Source organism: Echiichthys vipera, assembly GCF_963691815.1.
Source record: "Echiichthys vipera genome assembly, chromosome: X".
Taxonomy (NCBI): Eukaryota; Metazoa; Chordata; class Actinopteri; order Perciformes; family Trachinidae; genus Echiichthys; species Echiichthys vipera.
The window spans coordinates 31,250,520-31,268,823 of NC_139825.1; the positions used below are offsets into that span (position 1 = coordinate 31,250,520).

The window sequence follows — 18,304 nt, forward strand, 5'->3', positions numbered from 1 at the left end:
AAGCTACCTTTTCCTTTGAAATGAGCAACATTTGTGTCATCTGCGGATAAAAGTAGTCTACCACTCCATTTCCTTTCACTCTGTATATGAGTCTCATTTGTATTTCCCTGTTCTCTGTTTCGTTTGAACTTCCCCTTGGTGGATTTTGGACAGTATACCTCAAACGGGTACACATGGCAGGTGTCTCTCAAAGTCAGCTATATTTAAAGATGTTCAAAATAACACTCACAAACAAACATTGATTCACGACGACCGACCGGTCTTGTGTATTTAGTATAAAGTGAATTTGCACATTATCTCACAAAGCATATACAGGCCAATAAATGATGCAGTTTTGTACAACTGCTGTAATTTCACAAATATTCTCTAATGCACTTTTTGTGTTCTGAACTTACTATTCTCCGTTTTAATATTTGAAAACGCACAAAGGGAACAGCTCCACCACCATCACTCACAGTGTTGTCTACCACCATTGCCTCTGATCTGGTGGGGTTCAGATGTAAGGGTGGGGGCAGAGCGTTTAGTTGATCGACGCACAGCACACACAAAATAACAATGACCGCCACATCATGTAGGAGATCCAGTGGCTCCCATGAATTAATACACATCTGAGTCAAATAATAAAACATGACATCTAGTGGCAAAGAATAGACTTACACCTTTAATTAAGGACTGGGTGGAGGTGGTTCACTAACGTTGTAAACTGTTTTCATAGTGAGTATTTCTTAAGTGAGTAAGTGAGTAATCATTGGCCCTGGAAAGAGATGGTGCAGCTGATTTTTTCAACTCTACGAGCACCACAAACAATATATTACCATCTGCAACCTGAAACTAAACCTGGATCAAGCTGAATGTCATTGTAAATAACGTGGAATACACTTAATGTACTTTTAGCACAGTCACACACATTGTATTTAATAATCAATTATATCTAATGATTTACTTAGAAAATGTCAAAACCTTTTATAAAATGTCAAAACTTAAAAAAGAAGCAGATCCCACGTTGACAGAGCTCCACATATATTCAAACTGCTTCTATTTGACCCAAAGTATAAACCCCCACAGTATTTAATTTGCAATGATAAAAAAGTAAAGCATTACTCATATTAGTGAAAGTGGAACTACTGGATGCTTCGTATTTTCAATTGGCTTAAAGTCATGATTCACCAATTATCGAACTTGTTTACTGTTAAATAATAAATCTTTTTTTTTTCATGTGTTAAAAGAGACTGAGAAGGAACTTCACATTATCCCTATTATTATTAGAACAGGATGGTCATACTTGTTGTCAGTGTGAAAGAGGAGAATGAGTGTGACACGGTTATCATAAACAATGTACACATGGGTCATGCTTTGGGTCAACTCTGGGAGTAAATCCATGAAAAGATGCATAGTCTGCCAACACATTTTTTTAAAGTTCATTTGGATTCATTTGTTTTTACACTATGCATGATTCACCCTTTCCACAGCAACGTAGAAACTTTTCTTGTCATCCAAAGAGTGCCAGCCGATTGGTCCAATCTCACAGTCTGCACAGATGAGATACTTGATCCTCCCCACGTCCTTAGTGAAGCCCACATTCTCAAAAGTGTACATGTCGTCCACAAACCAGTGGGCGGTCAGAGTGTCCCCGTCCACTGAGCCCTCTGTGGTGCTGAGGCCACTCTTTTTCCGCATGGATGGTAGGAACAGCTGGTGGGAGAAAACACAGCCCCAGATGACTTAGAAACACAGCAGAATGAACTCAAAATCAACAGTGCAAAAGGAGTTTGGGACTTTTACATGAACAGGTTGCCATGGCTGTCCTTGTTTTTAGTTAGACCTAGCTGGAACACAAAGATTTAAAAATTAAAAGTGACTACATCACTCCGTTGCCCTGGAACCTCCACTGGCTACTTGTTGCTTTCCAAGATCCTGCTCCTGGTATACAAAACTCTAGTCTGGTTTACTGGATGTACAGCTGGGATAAAGCCTGACATCTGGAGCGTCCCCTCTGCTATCTCCGTTATCGTGCATCGCCCAAGATGGTGGTTTAAAGAAATACAAACAAGCCAGAGCATTTTTCTTTTCAAGTTAGAATAGGTTTGTGCAACTTAGAAGCTATGGCTGTGGCCATGGCCTTTTGGATGCGAGGGGCCGCCCCACTTCACCGCATTGGATGCTTGATGGACTTGTCACTAGCAGTTTTCAAGTTCTATTTTATGACCAATGACAAACTGAGAAAACAGGCTACACCCTCCTACACATATAACTGTGATGGCTGCACTTGGTCGAGAGCTTTACTTGCGGGTGACTGCTCTGAGGTTTCAAAACAGGCGACAACAAGGCAGCTGGTTTGGAAATTTTTTGGAAAACAGTTCCCTTGAAATGTGTTTCTGAAAAAAATGTATGCAAGAAATAAGCTATGCAGTTGCTGAATATCTCTTGATTTGAGATCCACAACGTTTATTTTAAAAGAGTTTGGGGATTTTCGAGAGATGGCGAGTTGTGCTGGACGCCCATGATTTCGATAAAGTAGCCTGGACATCAAGTTTATGCAAATAAGGGGTGGGAAACTTGTCGTCCCATCTCAAAACCCGCTGGCAAGATAAAAATGAATTGCACAGCTGCTCACATAGACATTGAATGGGATGTGGCGGGGAAATTAGGCTCCTGTGGACCTTGACGTATCATGAAAATGTGTGTATTGATAAATCAATGGGGCAACAGATTTGTAATTGCAACCTTTTCTCTGCCTTTCTGTCAGTTTTGCTTTGGTTCGCTAATATTCTCTAAACTATATATTTAAAAGGTGACTTAAATAAAATAATTTGCAAAATATACTTCAAGTATCAAAAGTAAAAGTACTCAGTGCATAAACATTGCCTCTGTGATTGTTTTATGATCAAACATTATCATACTAGATTATTACTGCTGATGCATTACTGTGCAAGAACTATTTTACTGTTGGCCGAGGTGAAGCTATTAACTAATTTATTTACTGTTGGGTAGGTTAATCAATAACAGCACATCATATTTTAATTAGTATTAGTGTTCAGGAGCATACGTACTCAAGTTTTGTACCTAACATGTGTGCTTAAGTGAAGTACTTGAGTTAAATACACATAGTTGCATTGTACCACTGGTTTTATTATCATGTAAAGCACCTTGGATGAATGGTGCTATACAAAAATTATTCAGTTGACTTATATTATCTGAGGACAAACAGATTAAGTACCTCAAAAGTTAAACTGATGTGAGCCAATGGTGGCCTAATGTCAGACAACATACCTCTTTCTCTGCAAACACAGCCATCCCCGGGCACAGCACCTTGGATCCGCAGCGCTGACACACAACAGACTTGCTGTTCTTGCCGTCCTCAGAAACCAGGTCGGACCGGTCCGTGCTGTCTTTGGACTCTTGATTGTTGTCCATGTCGAGCTCTGGAAAAACAGAAGATTCCCTTTAATGTGATGATAAAATGCACAAAGGGGTCAGGACATAGTATCACCACCCCCGGCTCAACTGGACTGAACCAAGGCACAGTAATCAGCCCAAAGGACTAACTGCTCATGTTAAATTAGAAAGTAAAGATGGGGCGCACACACAGAGAACTGGGACTACAAATCTGTGCCACCTTTGTAGTGCGGAGGTCCGTGACAAAGAACCTCACTTCTCTTTACTTTTTAAAATTAAATAATTCAAAATTTAGTACATTGCATGAAGTACAGTAAAACAAGTGAATCCATTCTCATTACATACTTGCATGTGGATACATAAGTAAGATTTACATAAAAGGTTAAGCAACAAACAAAACAAACTTAAAAGCAAACAAAGGGAAATCACAAATTTGTATTTGAAGTGTTTCTTTGTAACCTTGCATTAAAATAGCACAGATAATTGTTTAAACAGGGATTGTCACTGTTAACGTTAGATAACCTATATTTGAGTATAATATTTTTTAAACTGTTGCTTTCTTCCTTATCATTTTATCGAAAGGGATTTCGTTTATGTGTTGAATTGTCGCTTGAATACGAGGAAGGGAGGGAATGTTTTTAAATATCTGTGTTTATGAATAAAAAATGTCCCCAATATAATCACCACATTCACCATGTAATTTTCTTCTGAATCTCCCCTTGTGGTGCCAAGAGTAATGTACATTTCATCCACAATATATTAATTATGGTAATCTTTATGCTGAATCAGGCTCCGTCCTATCTTAAAAAGCTCCTAGTACCGTATTACCCGACTAGATCGCTGCGCTCTGAGAATGCAGGGCTACTTGTCGTTCCTAGAGTCTCCAAAAGAGAATGGGAGGCAGAGCCTTCAGCTACCAAGCTCCTCTCCGGTGGAACCAACCACATATTTAAGAGTAAACTTATAACTTTCCTCTTTGATAAAGCTTAGAGCTAGGACTTACGAGCCCTTAATTATGCTGCTATAGGCCTAGTCTGCAGGGGGACAATACTTTTCCTGATACTCTGAGCTTCTCTCCTCTCTGTCTGTGTCATTCATGTCTCATCAATGCAGGTTACTAATTCAACTTCTTCCCCGGAGTTGTGTGTGCTTTGTCGTCTGGCAGGTCTCTGCTGATCGTGGTGGTGCCTGCTGCCGTGGTCCTGAATGACGCTTCGTGCTGCTGCTATTATTACTATTAGTCATATATACTATCATTAGTCTTATAAATTATAAAATGTGTAGCCATAAAAACACCATCAGTGGTATGTCTCACTGTATCACAGCTGTTATTACCACTACTCTTCATTGATCATGTTTTCCACCATAATTATTATTATTGTCATATTCTGTCACCTTAGCTGTGCTTGTTTCTACTATTCTGCTGTATTAACTGCCATAACATGAGTCATATTCACATCACTATAGATGTTATGATAGTTACTGTCACTTTTGTGTTTGCTTGCATCTCTGGAAGTGTGTCTCTGTGTCTGTCTTTGTCTCTCTCTTTACATCGATCTGTCTTTTCTCTTTCTCTCTCCTTTTCTTCCTCCCCAACCAGTCAAGACAGATGTCTGTCCTCCACAGAGCTGGGTCTGTTCGTCCCTGCCTCTTGTAGGGAAGGTTTTCGTTGGGTCTGTGTAAATCATAAATGCGTCATAGTGTGTGGTCTTTACCTGCTCTGTAAAGTGCCCTGAGATAACTGTTGTTATGATTTGGCACTATAAATAAAACTGAATTGAATTGAAGCACAGTCTGGGATATCGATAGACTCGCACTAACTGTAAAACCCCTTTTCCTTCGTGCTAACATCTGTGCTAACACTGAATTCAACAGACCAGACACACGACTAAACTACATTTACGTCACAGATCCATAAACATTACACAAGAAACACGTGCATAATATCAAATAACACGTACCTATATCTTGTAAGTAAAGGATAGAGTAGAATAGAAGAAGAATAGTAATAGAAGACTATAATCGACAGACAGGTTGGCTAAAGCTAGGCTAGCATACTGGCTGGTCCTGGAGGTTACCACTATATGCTCTCGTGTAGAAACAACACGGACGTGCTTTGGTTCCTCATTTAACTGGATCCGTGGGTCATATTATAAAAAATACATGCAATGTAGAAACTGAGGATCCCACGGTTCATTTTTAATTGTCATAAAAAAAATAATTGACTAAGCTATTTGAAATAACAACAAAGATTTACCATAAATTATGCATTTTTGACAATAGATGATCAGCTTTGATTGATTGATTTAAGTTTTATTTCAAACATGTAAAAAAGAAAACAGAAAAGGTCTTACAGAAAATAATATAACACAGCTAGAAAGCATAGATACATGGAAACAAACACTTGATTATTATTATTTTGACAGTATACCTTATTTAATCCTACCCCTTCTCCATACGTCATTGTAATGCATTTATTTTATTCTTTAAAATGTATTTATCATCATCTTCAAAACAGTTGGGTGTATGGAGTTAAAATTGGGTCACGCAATGGTGGCAGAAATATTCAAATGTTCTACTTGTTACTTCTTTGAGATGTACCTCAAAAATACTCCACAAGTGATCTTAAAAAGCACAAAAGCCAGTGTTATATCATGACATAACTGACTTCATTTCTGGTGAATTTTCTGTAAGCAGCATTAATTGGAACTATAGCTGTCAAACAGATGTAACTGAATAAAAAGTACACAAATTCCACCTATAATGTAGTGAAGCAGAAGAATAACATAGCATTAAATTAAATGATCTTGAGAAGACTGCTCATGTTAGCCTACACTGACGCTGCAGCCAGAACAGAGTGTATCTGGCTGGTCAGCGATCTGTTGACGGGTCAGCATCTGGAGTTTCCGCCAGGTGTTGCGAGGGCATCGCAGGCTGCAACGTAAAGTAGTACTTCCTGACACCACAGGGTCTTGCGCCCTGGCGAGATAACGTCCCTGTTGAGCACCTCACAAAAATAATCAAACAATGTTTTGATTTAATGAGTAGAGCGCAAACGGGGGATTACTTTATAGAAGTTAGTACAATGTACAATGAGTACAATGCTTGATCCAAATAGATTTGGGGGTTTTGTGCATAATTCCCTATTGTATATAAAGCTCTAATATACATAAGACCCAGTAATAATGTTAAAACGACTGCAGCCTTAAAGGTGGGATGTTATCTCTCGAGTGCTTTCTAATTATGTTTGATGTATAGTCCTGATAGTCTGACATTTTAGTTAAATCATGGATCAGTTTATTAAGAAAACATGTGAGGGAGCACTGGACATAACAGCTGCAGTCGAATCCCACACATCTTTCTACCGCTGTTGCGGCTCTGTGAGCTTCGGCACCAGCAGCTAAATTCAGGAGATGAGGGAAACAATGAGGAGCTGTTGTTCAACTGCGGTTATTGTGCTCAAAACATGGTAACTGTTAATCTCTTCATTAAAAATAGTTTTAAAGAGAGAACACTTTTTTGTTTACGCTGATAAAATGTTGACAATGAATCCTGTTGTCTTCACAGTTGTTTGCTGCTCATGTGACATTTGTAAATGCCATAGGCTTGAAACAGTGGACAATTGGACACCATGTTTGTACATGTGGAAAAAAATTTATTCCAATAATTTTCCAAGATTACCATTAATAAATATTTATGTTTACATTTCAGTGAAATGTATGATTTATCACTTTCTACACAGGACAATACACAAAGTCAAGAATACACATGTTTTAGTTTTCTTTGTAATAAAGCTCGAATAAGTTGATCTAGAAAAAGGAGTCTTAAACAGCAGTTGATACAACCTATCCATGGAGTTGTAAGTTCAATAATGATTCGATTGTTTATATGGCAAGGAAAACAAGAAAAGTCAACATCTGGAAATCCTTGAAGCTCCGTTGCTTGTTAAGATAGGCCGTTTTATTTAAAAACATTTCCATTGGCCTAAGGCACAGGAATACTAAAAGTTTATATCAATGATACATAACACATTTTAAACCCCATACGGCGATTTAAAGTTTCAAATTTAATAGTATACACTAAGGTGCATTTGATATTTACACCTCTCATTGCATCTGAAATCTAGCACGAAAGAAATTTCTCTAGCTGACAAAAAACATAATTTGACCGATCCAGATCTGTACATTGTGCGTCGCCCAGGAACTATTACTCTAGAAATTAACCGGTGATGTGAATTCAGGGAAGGGGAGATTTTATTTAACTTTTACTTTACTAAGAATTTTAGTCTAACCTCAACTGAGCGGATACATTTTGTTGTACAGTTGCAGCTTTTCTGTGCCATTATATAATTTTAAAATCATTTGTTTGGGAATTTGTCAATTAAAACAAATGCATCAAAATGCAAAGGAACCTCAAATAAACTGAGAAATCAGTTTAAGTATCTACCCCTTGATTTTTGATAATTTTGGTAATTATTCTAATGAGCATTACAAAGTGCTAATCAAGACACTTTCACACAATTTAAGATCTATGTTCCTTTCATAATAATGTATTTTACCTTGTATCATTGTGATTTTAGATCGAATGACTGGGCCTTAAAAGTACAGTTCCTGTTTTATTGCAGGGTGGGCATGGGTGTGTTCGTAGAAGTCCTCCATGTTTTTAGCACACAGCTTGCTGCACAATCAGCATCAGCACAGTTAAAACACATCTGGTGGCATGTATACACGCTATATGTGTATATTTTAATCATCCTAATACAAATATGTGTGCAGGCCCTCACCCTGGACTGCTCTACACCTCACTCCTGGTGAACAGTACATTCATCTTCTAACCTGCATGGAAACTGGGAGGGAGGATAGGAATGGTTTACAGTATGTGCCCTCTGCTACAGCACAAATAATACTCTCTGCACACCTGTGCAACGGTAACAGACTATGGAGAGGTTGGGGGTACTAGTGAGCTTCTAAGAAGTAACCATCTGTATTCAATCAATCATAGGAATATATGATTTTGGTTAAAATCCCAGTTTGACCTTACTTGAAAATGTAGACTTCAAGTTTCATAATTATTGAAGAAGTAGTGCCTGTTGAAGATTCCCTCTGTAGTTCAATGGCTAGTTACCGCTACTGCATTGGAGCAAACAAGAGCCAAACACAAAGACCATCAAAACCCAAACAAGATGTTAGCAAATCAGAAGTACAGAAGGAGCAGTAAGTGACTATATTGAATTCCAGCAGCATTTTAAGTGATTGTATGTGTGTGTGTGTGTGTGTGTGTGTGTGTGTGTGTGTGTGTGTGTGTGTGTGTGTGTGTGTGTGTGTGTGTGTGTGTCTGTGTGTGTGTGTGTGTCTGTGTGTGTGTGTGTGTGGGACTATAAGGAAAAGTACAAGTAAGTCACAGTCAGGCCTCTCAGAGTAGAGAGTCATCTGTGCATCCTCCCTCGAGGCCATAGCGGAACTCCTGCAGGTTGGAAACCCCGTAGAAATGGATGAACGCCGCTGCCACGACCAGAACGTGAAAAATCTGATGAGAGTGGAACTAAAAGGAGAAAAGGGATTTAGTTTATGCATCAGTTTCGGTCATTAGCATGTGCCTGTGTTTTATCAAACAAAGGTAAATGCATCCATTCTTTTGGCTCATTTATCCAATCGTTTTTTATTCCCTATGTCGTGTACTCTTAAGATTTCTTGTGAATTATTGCTATTTTAAAATCACTGCTGACGGCTGTGTATTCAACCTCTGTATCTTTTTTGCGCCAAGAAATGTCATGTACCGATAGCTGGCATTGAAAGTCAAACTCAGAATCAAGTTTACTTATTTGATCATTTTTATTTGACGTTTCTGTTTAAAGTCCATATTTGACCAATTTCAAACTATATATTATCTAGTTAAAGCTCCTGCTGCTTGTGTTTAGACAACATGTATCATTTGAGAATGTTGGCTTTTTCATTAAACTAATTTTTTTCGGTGTGTTTAACTGAAAAAAGTACTGATTTGGCTACAAACCTACAATATAGTTTCAGCACTAAAAAAATTTCAAACAATACCCCAGCGTAAGTGTCTCAACTTTCATACTTGAAAACCAAAGCTACAGAGCTCTTATCGGTGCTCTGTGCATTAGCTTGAACACTTACTGGTATCGAGGGGCCTCTTCTCCTGTTACAACCACCATTCACTTCCAGCAGCATTTGCTTCCTGAAGGCCTCAGCCATGGCGTTTCACTACACATCCATGCAGCTCCGCTAGCTAACTCCACAAACGCCTCCTTGCATAGAACTCATCACCACATTAAAAAATGACTTCACGTCGTCCTTGTTACATTCACTGAGGCTCCTATTGCAAGTTTATGTACAGTTCCACCACTACAAACAGTACTCCATCTCCGTGGTCTGAACGCAGTTCACACACAAGCTCCCGCACTTCCTCACCACGTCATCACAGCAACACAAGTCATCAAAAGAACTCCTGCCACAACTCTTTCAACCTCCGTCCAATCCCCACTTCCGCCCCATCCATTTCAAAACAATGGCACCTGAAACTTGCCCTCCACAGCACGAGATCCCTCCACAATAAAAGTCTTACTCTAAACAAATTTATCACTGACAACCAACTTGACCTGCTCTGTTTTACTGAAATCTGGCAACAATCACTGGATTACTTTGCACTCAACCAAACTATCCCTACTGGATACTCCTACCTGCACTACCCACGCTCTGAGGGCAGAGGAGGGGGTATTGCTGCTTTCTACCAGCATGACCTCCAACCCCGCCCACTCTCCATCCCTGCTGCTCCTTCGCTTGAACACCTGTCATTTAAACCGAAATCATCATTCCTACAAGATATCTCAGAATTGATCACTTCATTGTCTTCAACTTCGCCATCTATTTTACTCCTTGGTGATTTCAACCTCCACATCGACTACCCAAACTGTAAAATAGCTATGGACGTTCTGGACTTACTCAACTGCTTTAGCTTCACCCAACACATCAACTTTCCCACCCACAACCGTGGACACATCTTAGACCTGGTTTGCTCTACTGGCCTCCACATCCACAACATCTCCAGCACCGACCTCTTCATCTCCGACCACCGGGTCATCAAACTGGTAATAGACATTCCCTTCCCCCAACCCAAACAGGACCGCACAATAACTTTCCGGAACTTCAAGTCCATCTGCCCAGTCTCTCTCTCCACCTGCATATCAAACACTCTCTCTGGCCTCACCCTCCCTGTTCAACCAGCCCCCATGGATCTTGTCAACATCTATATCAACGCACTGTTCACGTCCCTCAACCAGTTGGCCCCCCTGATAGCCAATACCTGCCACTTTCACTCACTCAGCCCCCTGGTCCCCCCTGGAACTTCACAAACTAAAAAGAAAACAACGGCGACAATTAGAACAACTGCACAAGAAAACCAGTTTTACAGTACACGCCCTCGCCTATAAAGAATACATGCACCTCTACAATTCAGCACTCAACAAAGCTCGCTCTGTCTACTACTCCGGCATCATTTATTCTGGATCCTCAAACCCACACACTCTGTTTTTCACTATCAATAAACTCCTCAAACCCCAGGACAACATCTCATCCTGATTCACCCAGGAAAAATGCAACAACTACCAATCATTTTCCACCTTAAGATAGAAAGCATCCACAACCACCTCTGACTTGGAACCTCCACTTACCCCAGACCACCGATTATCCCTTTTCTCACCTATAACCACAGCAGACCTCTCAAAAATACTCTCCAACATGAAATCATCCACCTCCCCCCTAGAGCCCCTTCCCTCTGACCTTGTCAAAGCCTGCTTCACCTCTCTCGCCCCACTCATCACGGACACCATCAACTCCTCCCTTACCTCTGGCACCGTTCTCCCACTTCTTAAGCTTGCTGCCATCAACCCCCTCCTCAAATAGCCTGGCCTTGATTCTGACGACCCCAACAACTTCAGACCCGTCTCCAACCTCCCATTCCTCTCAAAACTACTGGAAAGAGCCGTCTCAACACGACTCAAGCAATACCTCCTCTCCAATAACCTGTACGAAACATTCCAATCCGGCTACCTAACCCACCACAGCACTGAAACAGCTCTACTCAAAGTCACCAACGACCTCTTACTCTCCCCTGACTCTGGCTCCTTCACGATTCTCTTCCTCCTCGACCTCAGTGCTGCCTTTGACACCGTCAATCACTCCATCCTCCTCAGCCGTCTGCAATCCATTGGCATCATTGACTCCACCCTCTCCTGGTTCACCTCCTACCCCTCTGAAAGATTCCACTACATCTCCATCAACAACCACAAATCACACATCCTCCCTGTCTCACACGGAGTCCCTCAAGGCTGAGTGCTTGGTCCAGTCCTCTTCATTCTATAAATGCTCCAACTAGGTCACATCATCAGCCGCCATGGTCTTCACTTTCACTGTTATGCCGACGATACCCAGCTGTACATCATCACCAAAGCCCTTACTCCTGCCATGCGCTCCACCCTCACCGACTGCCTCACCGACATCAAAACCTGAATGAACCACAACTTCCTGAAAGTCAACACCAATAAAACGGAAATCATCATCTTTGGCCCAAAATCCATCCTCCCCACCTTCCAGAACTTCTCCCTCTGCATCGATGGTCACTCTGTCACTCCCTCCCCCCTGTTCAGAAACCTCGGCATTATCATGGACCCCACAAAACTTCTTTCTTCCACCTCCGCAGCATTGCACGCCTTCACCCCTCTCTCTTCCTCAGCTGCTGAAACACTCATTCATGCCTTTATCGCCTCCAGACTTGACTACTGCAATAGCATCCTTTATAGCCTCCCCTCCACTGCACTTCAAAAACTGCAATATGTACAAAACTCGACCGCCCAACTGCTCACTCATTCCCCCTCCAGAGCACACATCACTCCCATCCTCTGTGAACTTCACTGGCTTCCCATACAACAACGTATCAACTTCAAGATCCTCCTCACCACCTACAAAGCCCTCAACAGCCTTGCACCCTCATACCTGACTGATCTCCTCCATCGCCACTCCTCAACCCTGCTGATGCCAACCTTCTCACCCCCATCACCAAAACCAAATATCGCACCCTGGGGGACCGAGCCTTTGCTCCCTTCCCCTCGCTATCCAGAACTCAGAAACATTCCTGTCATTCAAGAGTCAGCTTAAATCCCATCTCTTCAGGACCTACAACAACTAAAATCCTCCATCTTCCACCCTCTGTTTTTCTATGAATGTGATGTTCTTTTGTTCTAGTGTTGTTTAAAGTGCTTCCTGGTTGATTATCTATTTTTTTTTTTATGTGTAAAGCATCTTTATCTATTATCATTAATACTATTAAATGAAGTGTAATATAACAAGTAGAGCCAAACACATATCGATCAGGTGATATTGGCTTATCACAACATATCAGTATCTACAGGCATCGGTGTATGTGTTTATATAATGCAGAAAATTATGCTTTGGTTGATTTAGAAATGGTGTCATTATAGCTATTTATTTTATTTTCATTTATTCTTTCATTTCTCAATATTCATTTATATAATTGGTTGAAAATGTAAAATCTATGTACTGTATAACAACAAATATTAACATTAAAGCAGCCTTCAAATCCACAAAGAAAAGCTTTAAAATTCACCATAACTCGCCATATGAGTAAACTACTACTACTAACTCTAAAATCTAAAAAATTTATGTAGTGAACAAATCAAATACTTACCCAGATGTCACACTTTCCAGGAAAATAGCGTTCAGGGATCCTGGCTGCATACAGACCAGCACCAGTGATATACATGGCACCCATCAGGTAGAACCAACCCATCTGACCGACTGTGGTGGCCTTAACAAAGCCTTCCTCGATGGTGAAGTGCATGGTGGGGACAATGCCGCTTAATCCAAGACCCATGAACACACCTAAGAGAAACATGGACATCATTTTGAAAAAAGTCAACATCTACATTATCATTATGACCCAGAGCAAACTTTTCAGGGAAAGAACTGTGGTCCGCACCTGCTCGTGTAGGTCTGTGACGAGGTGTAGAGAACCGGTCCCACTGGGCCACTATGATTGCAGCAATGCCAAGGACACAAACAATGGTGAGGTAGATAAGTCGAGGCTGAGGGGAACAATAAAACGAGTAGTACAGCCAGGGCACGAAGGAGCCCATGATCAGGAGGGCGATGCCCGAGTAGTCAAGCCTGAAGAGAAAGGGTGACAGAGACAATCACTGAAAGATCTGCTGGATGCAATCTCATTTTTATAAACGCATTTATATTTCCCAAAATAACCAACAACATTTGGGTACAATAGCACACAGTGTGATAATTCAGCCTAAATTAACTTGATGCTGCAGCAGCCTGCCAGAGTAAATGCACTTTTCTATCAATGTTAACCTCAGATCAGTATAAAGCGCTTCACCACTCAAACTCTAGATGGTAAACTAGAGCTGCATGTCCATTATGAAGAAACATATGGATGCCTGATATTACAAACCTGCCTGTAAGAGCAATAAGTCTAAATTAAGAAAAATACTTTGACAGGTATAAATTATTCCTTTAAAACATACAAGGCAAGTGCAGTGTGTGACAGTGTGAGGCCTTACTTGGAAAAGGTGCGAGACACTTTCTCAGAGTGGCAGTAGACGGTATGAAAAAGCCAGGAGAAGCTGAGGCAGAGCACAGCGCCCAGGAAGAACATCCCGAACACAACTTTCTCTTGCAGCGGGGCCATGAAATACATGTTGGGCCGCAGCATGGTTAATGTGCCCAGACAAATGAACAAGATCAGCCCTGAGGGGGGAAAAAAATGGGCCAGTTTTAGAAACAAGAGAAGACACAAGGGTGATCCTGACTTATCCAGAACACGTTAAAACGTATCTAATTAAATGAACAAAATGAGAATCTGCTGTTAAAACCTTATGTTCAACAATTTTAGGAATGTTACGTAAGGTGTTTCATTCTCACCTAACAGGTGAGTCCAGATGTTTCCTGTCTCAGTGTGAATTCTGAAGATGCTTCCAAAACAGGCGCGGAAGGAGGGCATAGGGGGCCGATGTCCATGCAGGAGGTAATCATTGTCCTTTAGCCACTCAGGCAGGACATGGAAAGGGATAACCCTCCAGCGCCCCTCCCAAACCTGAACAGTAAGAATAGGTTTCACTCACAGACATATACAATTACTAGATGACCCTGAAAGCCAGCGAGGATGATGCAGAAATTAGTATTTTACAACGGTCAATTACTTTAAATGTAAAATTGTAATGTTTAAGCGCTGATGATTGAGATTTAAGTAAAAAAGACACAATGGATTTTGTGTTATGAGTAGTTGGAAAAGTCTCAAAATAATTAGCAGTTAAAGTTAAATCAACACCTTATAATCAACAACTGAAGCAAACATCCACAGCCGACAAAACAGTTTCAAACATATTAGTAAAATATATAAATCCAAGAGAAAGAGTTCGTATTGCACTAGGATAAACTGGTATGAACGTAATCATTGCGCTAAGATAATAATGACTGCACAAGTTTCAGTGAGTTGCCCCTGAAGACAGTCATCATAATAGACATGAGGAGTCATTCAATGCTTGTAGTTGATGTTAAGTGTAATTATGGACAAGAGAAAGACACGTCCACCCAGATCTGCAACTGTATGTCCATTGACCTCTCTGTTAAACTACAGCGTTCTACTACACCTGGTATACAACTCTGAGATGAACAGGGTGTTGAGTTTCAGCTCATATTGCGTGCCAATGCAAGATTTATGACAGGTGCCAGATTGTATAATGTCACAAGATCTTTTATTCTTCTTGTTCTCACAGTCAACTTTGATTGAGCTGAATCTATTGTTGAAAACAACAAAAAACAGAATCAACTCATATTTATACCAGTAGTATCAATACCACGATATCAATACTTAATACTAAATCTGTGTTCACCTGTGTGATTGGATAACATGTGCTGACCTGTTCACACCAACCTTAACATTTAATTTAGGTCCCCGCATCAGTCTCAAAGTACACACCTTTGACTTTAGCCAAATAAGATCTGCATTTGTACTGTAAACTGAATTGGTAACTATACAAGTTCTGTTTTTATTCAAATGAGAAGGCACAGTTACCTTGTGTACAAACTCCTCCATCTTCTCCATGGCATGGTGAGCCTGAAGTGGTAAGGTCAGGACCTCTCCCACCTCGTCATCCTCCTCCTCTTCCTCTTCAGCAAGCATCGCGGCGCCCTTTAAAAGAGATCACAGGAGCGCATTGAAGCGACAGAGCAAAAACAACATTTCTCAGAGTATTCTGTGAAACAGTCCTACCTCTGAATGGACGCCTTTAGATGCTGCTGCTCGCCCCCCTCCCTCTACCAGCAGTGGCCCCAGCTCCATCAGCTCAACATCTGGGACATTGCAGTCCTCAGAGATCCGGCAGTCTGCATCACTTGCAGACCCGTTTCGGCCTGACATAAGTAAACTGCCTGATGATCCGCTCACAGCCTCGGTGTTCTGCTTCAGAAGGTACACTTCCGTTTCCTCCTGAGCAACCAGAATCACAATCAGCTTTACGGCGTGAACATGTTGACATAAACAAGAAGTTTGACTCTCAGTACTTTTCAATATACTCTGCAAATTTACAGGAAGATACAAACAAAGACATATAGCTACGAAAGACAATAAACTGCATCAAGATAAGTAAAGATAAACGCTATTATAGAGGGCAAAAGGTGGAAAACAACGACAACACAGATACAAACAGTATCTATATGAAGGTCAGATTGTTGTTTTTGTTTGTTTTTTATAGTATACAATGTCGTGTGTGAAAATGTACAGTATGTCAATACAAAGAAGCTGGGAAAGGTAAAGATAATTAGTAGATATACAGAACATGTTATATGTGGCTGATATGTTATCGGCTGGTAATTAAGGTTAATTATGGTTTTAATTCTATATCAAAAAATTATCAATATGAGCTTTCAATTTCAGTCATCAAAATCCAAAAACAGGATTTGCAATTTCAATAAATTATATAAATTCGACCCTATGGCCTTAGTGTGGCACTTTCGCCCACAAAAGCAGTTATATCACGCTGGATTTAAAGAATCACAACATTTTTAATAATTACGTCCAATAATGTGAAGCCTGTTTACAAAATCTGCAGACAGAGGATTTCACCTGAAAGGGGATCAGCTGTAAGTGTTATACAGATATTATATTTATATATTTGACATTAATTAGCCCACATATTCAAACAATAGGCTCAGTGTTTTTGAGTTATATTGTGACACGTTTAGAACAATTATATATATTCTTTACCCTAAGAAGAATGAAGACGCTCTAAAATATCAATCAAAAAGGTTGTCTATCAAACTTATTTTCTTTCAATTGAAAGATTAATATTAGGGGTTATTTATTGGCATCAGACACAATTAATGGCCAAAATCTCGATATAGGTAATTTCTCCATTCCGATACATGTCATATAGCATGTTTTCTGGTAATTCGATAGATAAATAGTCTATATAAAATAACTAAAAGGATAAAGCCTGTTTTTGTGAATGAAATACTTGAACATAACGTGAATAAATAAAAGTACACACTGATTTTTATATGCATCCACACATGAGCTTGTTATTATCAATTTAGATATCATAACTGTGTATCGCCACACCTTGATATATGATTTAATCACGATGCAATTCCATTAAAAAAACGATAAATTATAACATTGAATTACCGCCCAGCCCGACAGAGATGGTTTTATGTGCATAATGTATGGATGGATAAAGTAAATGTACAGAACAGTCTGCAAAGCCTCACATATAACAATGAAAGGACATTATGTGCATGCAGTTGTTCAATGGGTATACTACACTATGAGGCAAGATAATCCTTTATTAGTCCCACAGTGGGGAAATTTGCAAAAGACGATGGTGCAAACAACAAAAGCATCAATAACAGATGCAGAATCGAAAATGTAATAATAGCCTATGCACACAGAATCCTAACCTTGTTATATAAAAGTACAGTAAGAGGATTTAGTATTTGCAGGTTGATATCAGATAAATAACTAACATTTAAAGTGATAAGCATGCATCCACCTCGTTGGTTTAAAATGGCTGGTGATTAAACTGGTAAATCTGTGTGTGTTCATCGATCAGACATCCACAACAAGAGAACAAAGGAGCGGCTTAACTTGTTTAGATATATGTCACCAACAGCAGCCAATGAATGATCGGTCGACAATTATTAAAAAGATAACTACTCCGGATACAAGACAGAATATTGACATCTGATCGAGGGCTGCCAACAACACAAACACAACGTTTTAACCGAGTGGCTGCTGTAGCACACAGGCTGCAGACACCAGGATGTTGGTTCAGGCGGAACACGGAGTACCGAGTGTAAACAACCGCAACATACTAAACGTGAATCCTTTGTGTTTTTACAGCTGGGAGAGTTCATAACAAAGACCTAAATTACATCTTAATGATAAAAAACACCGTGTATAAGTGAGCAGGTGACAGAGCGTTGCTAACGTTACCTTGGAGCTAAAGCTGAGCTGTCGCTAACCGGACGAGCAGGCGACACTGGTTTGTGAATTAACTCGCTAACAGCAAGAAACAAGTCTTTACGACGACGCTAATATATTTAACTGCACCTGGGTAAACTACCGAGCTAACATATACCGCTACAGTTTAGTCAAATGGACACAAGTTACCTGACAAGGTAGCCTTCAAACCAGGAAGGTGAATAATTTATCGAAATGCGAAACACAATCCCTTCCGGAAGTTGAGAGCTTCTTCCGTAAACCGAACCCACGTCCCATTTTTTCCAAAATAAAAGCACCAATTCGCACATATAAAAACAAGTATCTTTACATATTTTGATGAGCAAAGGAAAGAGACCATTTA

General features: G+C 40.2%; 2 protein-coding genes across 2 annotated transcripts; both read right to left on the minus strand.

Moving 5' to 3' along the window:
* Positions 1 to 271: 271 nt before the first annotated feature.
* rabif (RAB interacting factor) lies at positions 272 to 5,468 on the minus strand. The gene is made up of 3 exons (XM_083938533.1): positions 5,358 to 5,468; positions 3,271 to 3,422; positions 272 to 1,692 (listed from the first exon to the last, which is right to left on the minus strand). The coding sequence occupies exons 2-3, from the start codon at positions 3,412 to 3,414 to the stop codon at positions 1,444 to 1,446; spliced, it is 393 nt and encodes a 130-aa protein (XP_083794659.1). The 5' UTR covers positions 3,415 to 3,422; positions 5,358 to 5,468; the 3' UTR covers positions 272 to 1,443.
* A 357-nt stretch (positions 5,469 to 5,825) lies between these two features.
* On the minus strand, positions 5,826 to 18,165 carry adipor1a (adiponectin receptor 1a). The gene is made up of 8 exons (XM_083939760.1): positions 18,112 to 18,165; positions 15,715 to 15,930; positions 15,517 to 15,633; positions 14,364 to 14,535; positions 14,003 to 14,189; positions 13,411 to 13,598; positions 13,120 to 13,313; positions 5,826 to 8,937 (listed from the first exon to the last, which is right to left on the minus strand). The coding sequence occupies exons 2-8, from the start codon at positions 15,859 to 15,861 to the stop codon at positions 8,809 to 8,811; spliced, it is 1,134 nt and encodes a 377-aa protein (XP_083795886.1). The 5' UTR covers positions 15,862 to 15,930; positions 18,112 to 18,165; the 3' UTR covers positions 5,826 to 8,808.
* Between the last annotated feature and the right edge of the window lie 139 nt (positions 18,166 to 18,304).

Coding starts and splice junctions, on each gene's coding strand:
- rabif (XM_083938533.1), bottom strand. CDS start 3,414: ATGGACAACAATCAAGAGTCCAAAGACAGCACGGACCGGTCCGACCTG. Junction 1,693..3,270: donor CTGTGTTTGCAGAGAAAGAG/GTATGTTGTCTG, acceptor TTCTCCCACCAG/CTGTTCCTACCATCCATGCG.
- adipor1a (XM_083939760.1), bottom strand. CDS start 15,861: ATGTCAGGCCGAAACGGGTCTGCAAGTGATGCAGACTGCCGGATCTCT. Junction 14,536..15,516: donor TGGAGGAGTTTGTACACAAG/GTAACTGTGCCT, acceptor CTTACTGTTCAG/GTTTGGGAGGGGCGCTGGAG. Junction 8,938..13,119: donor CTGGAAAGTGTGACATCTGG/GTAAGTATTTGA, acceptor TTCTCCTTTTAG/TTCCACTCTCATCAGATTTT.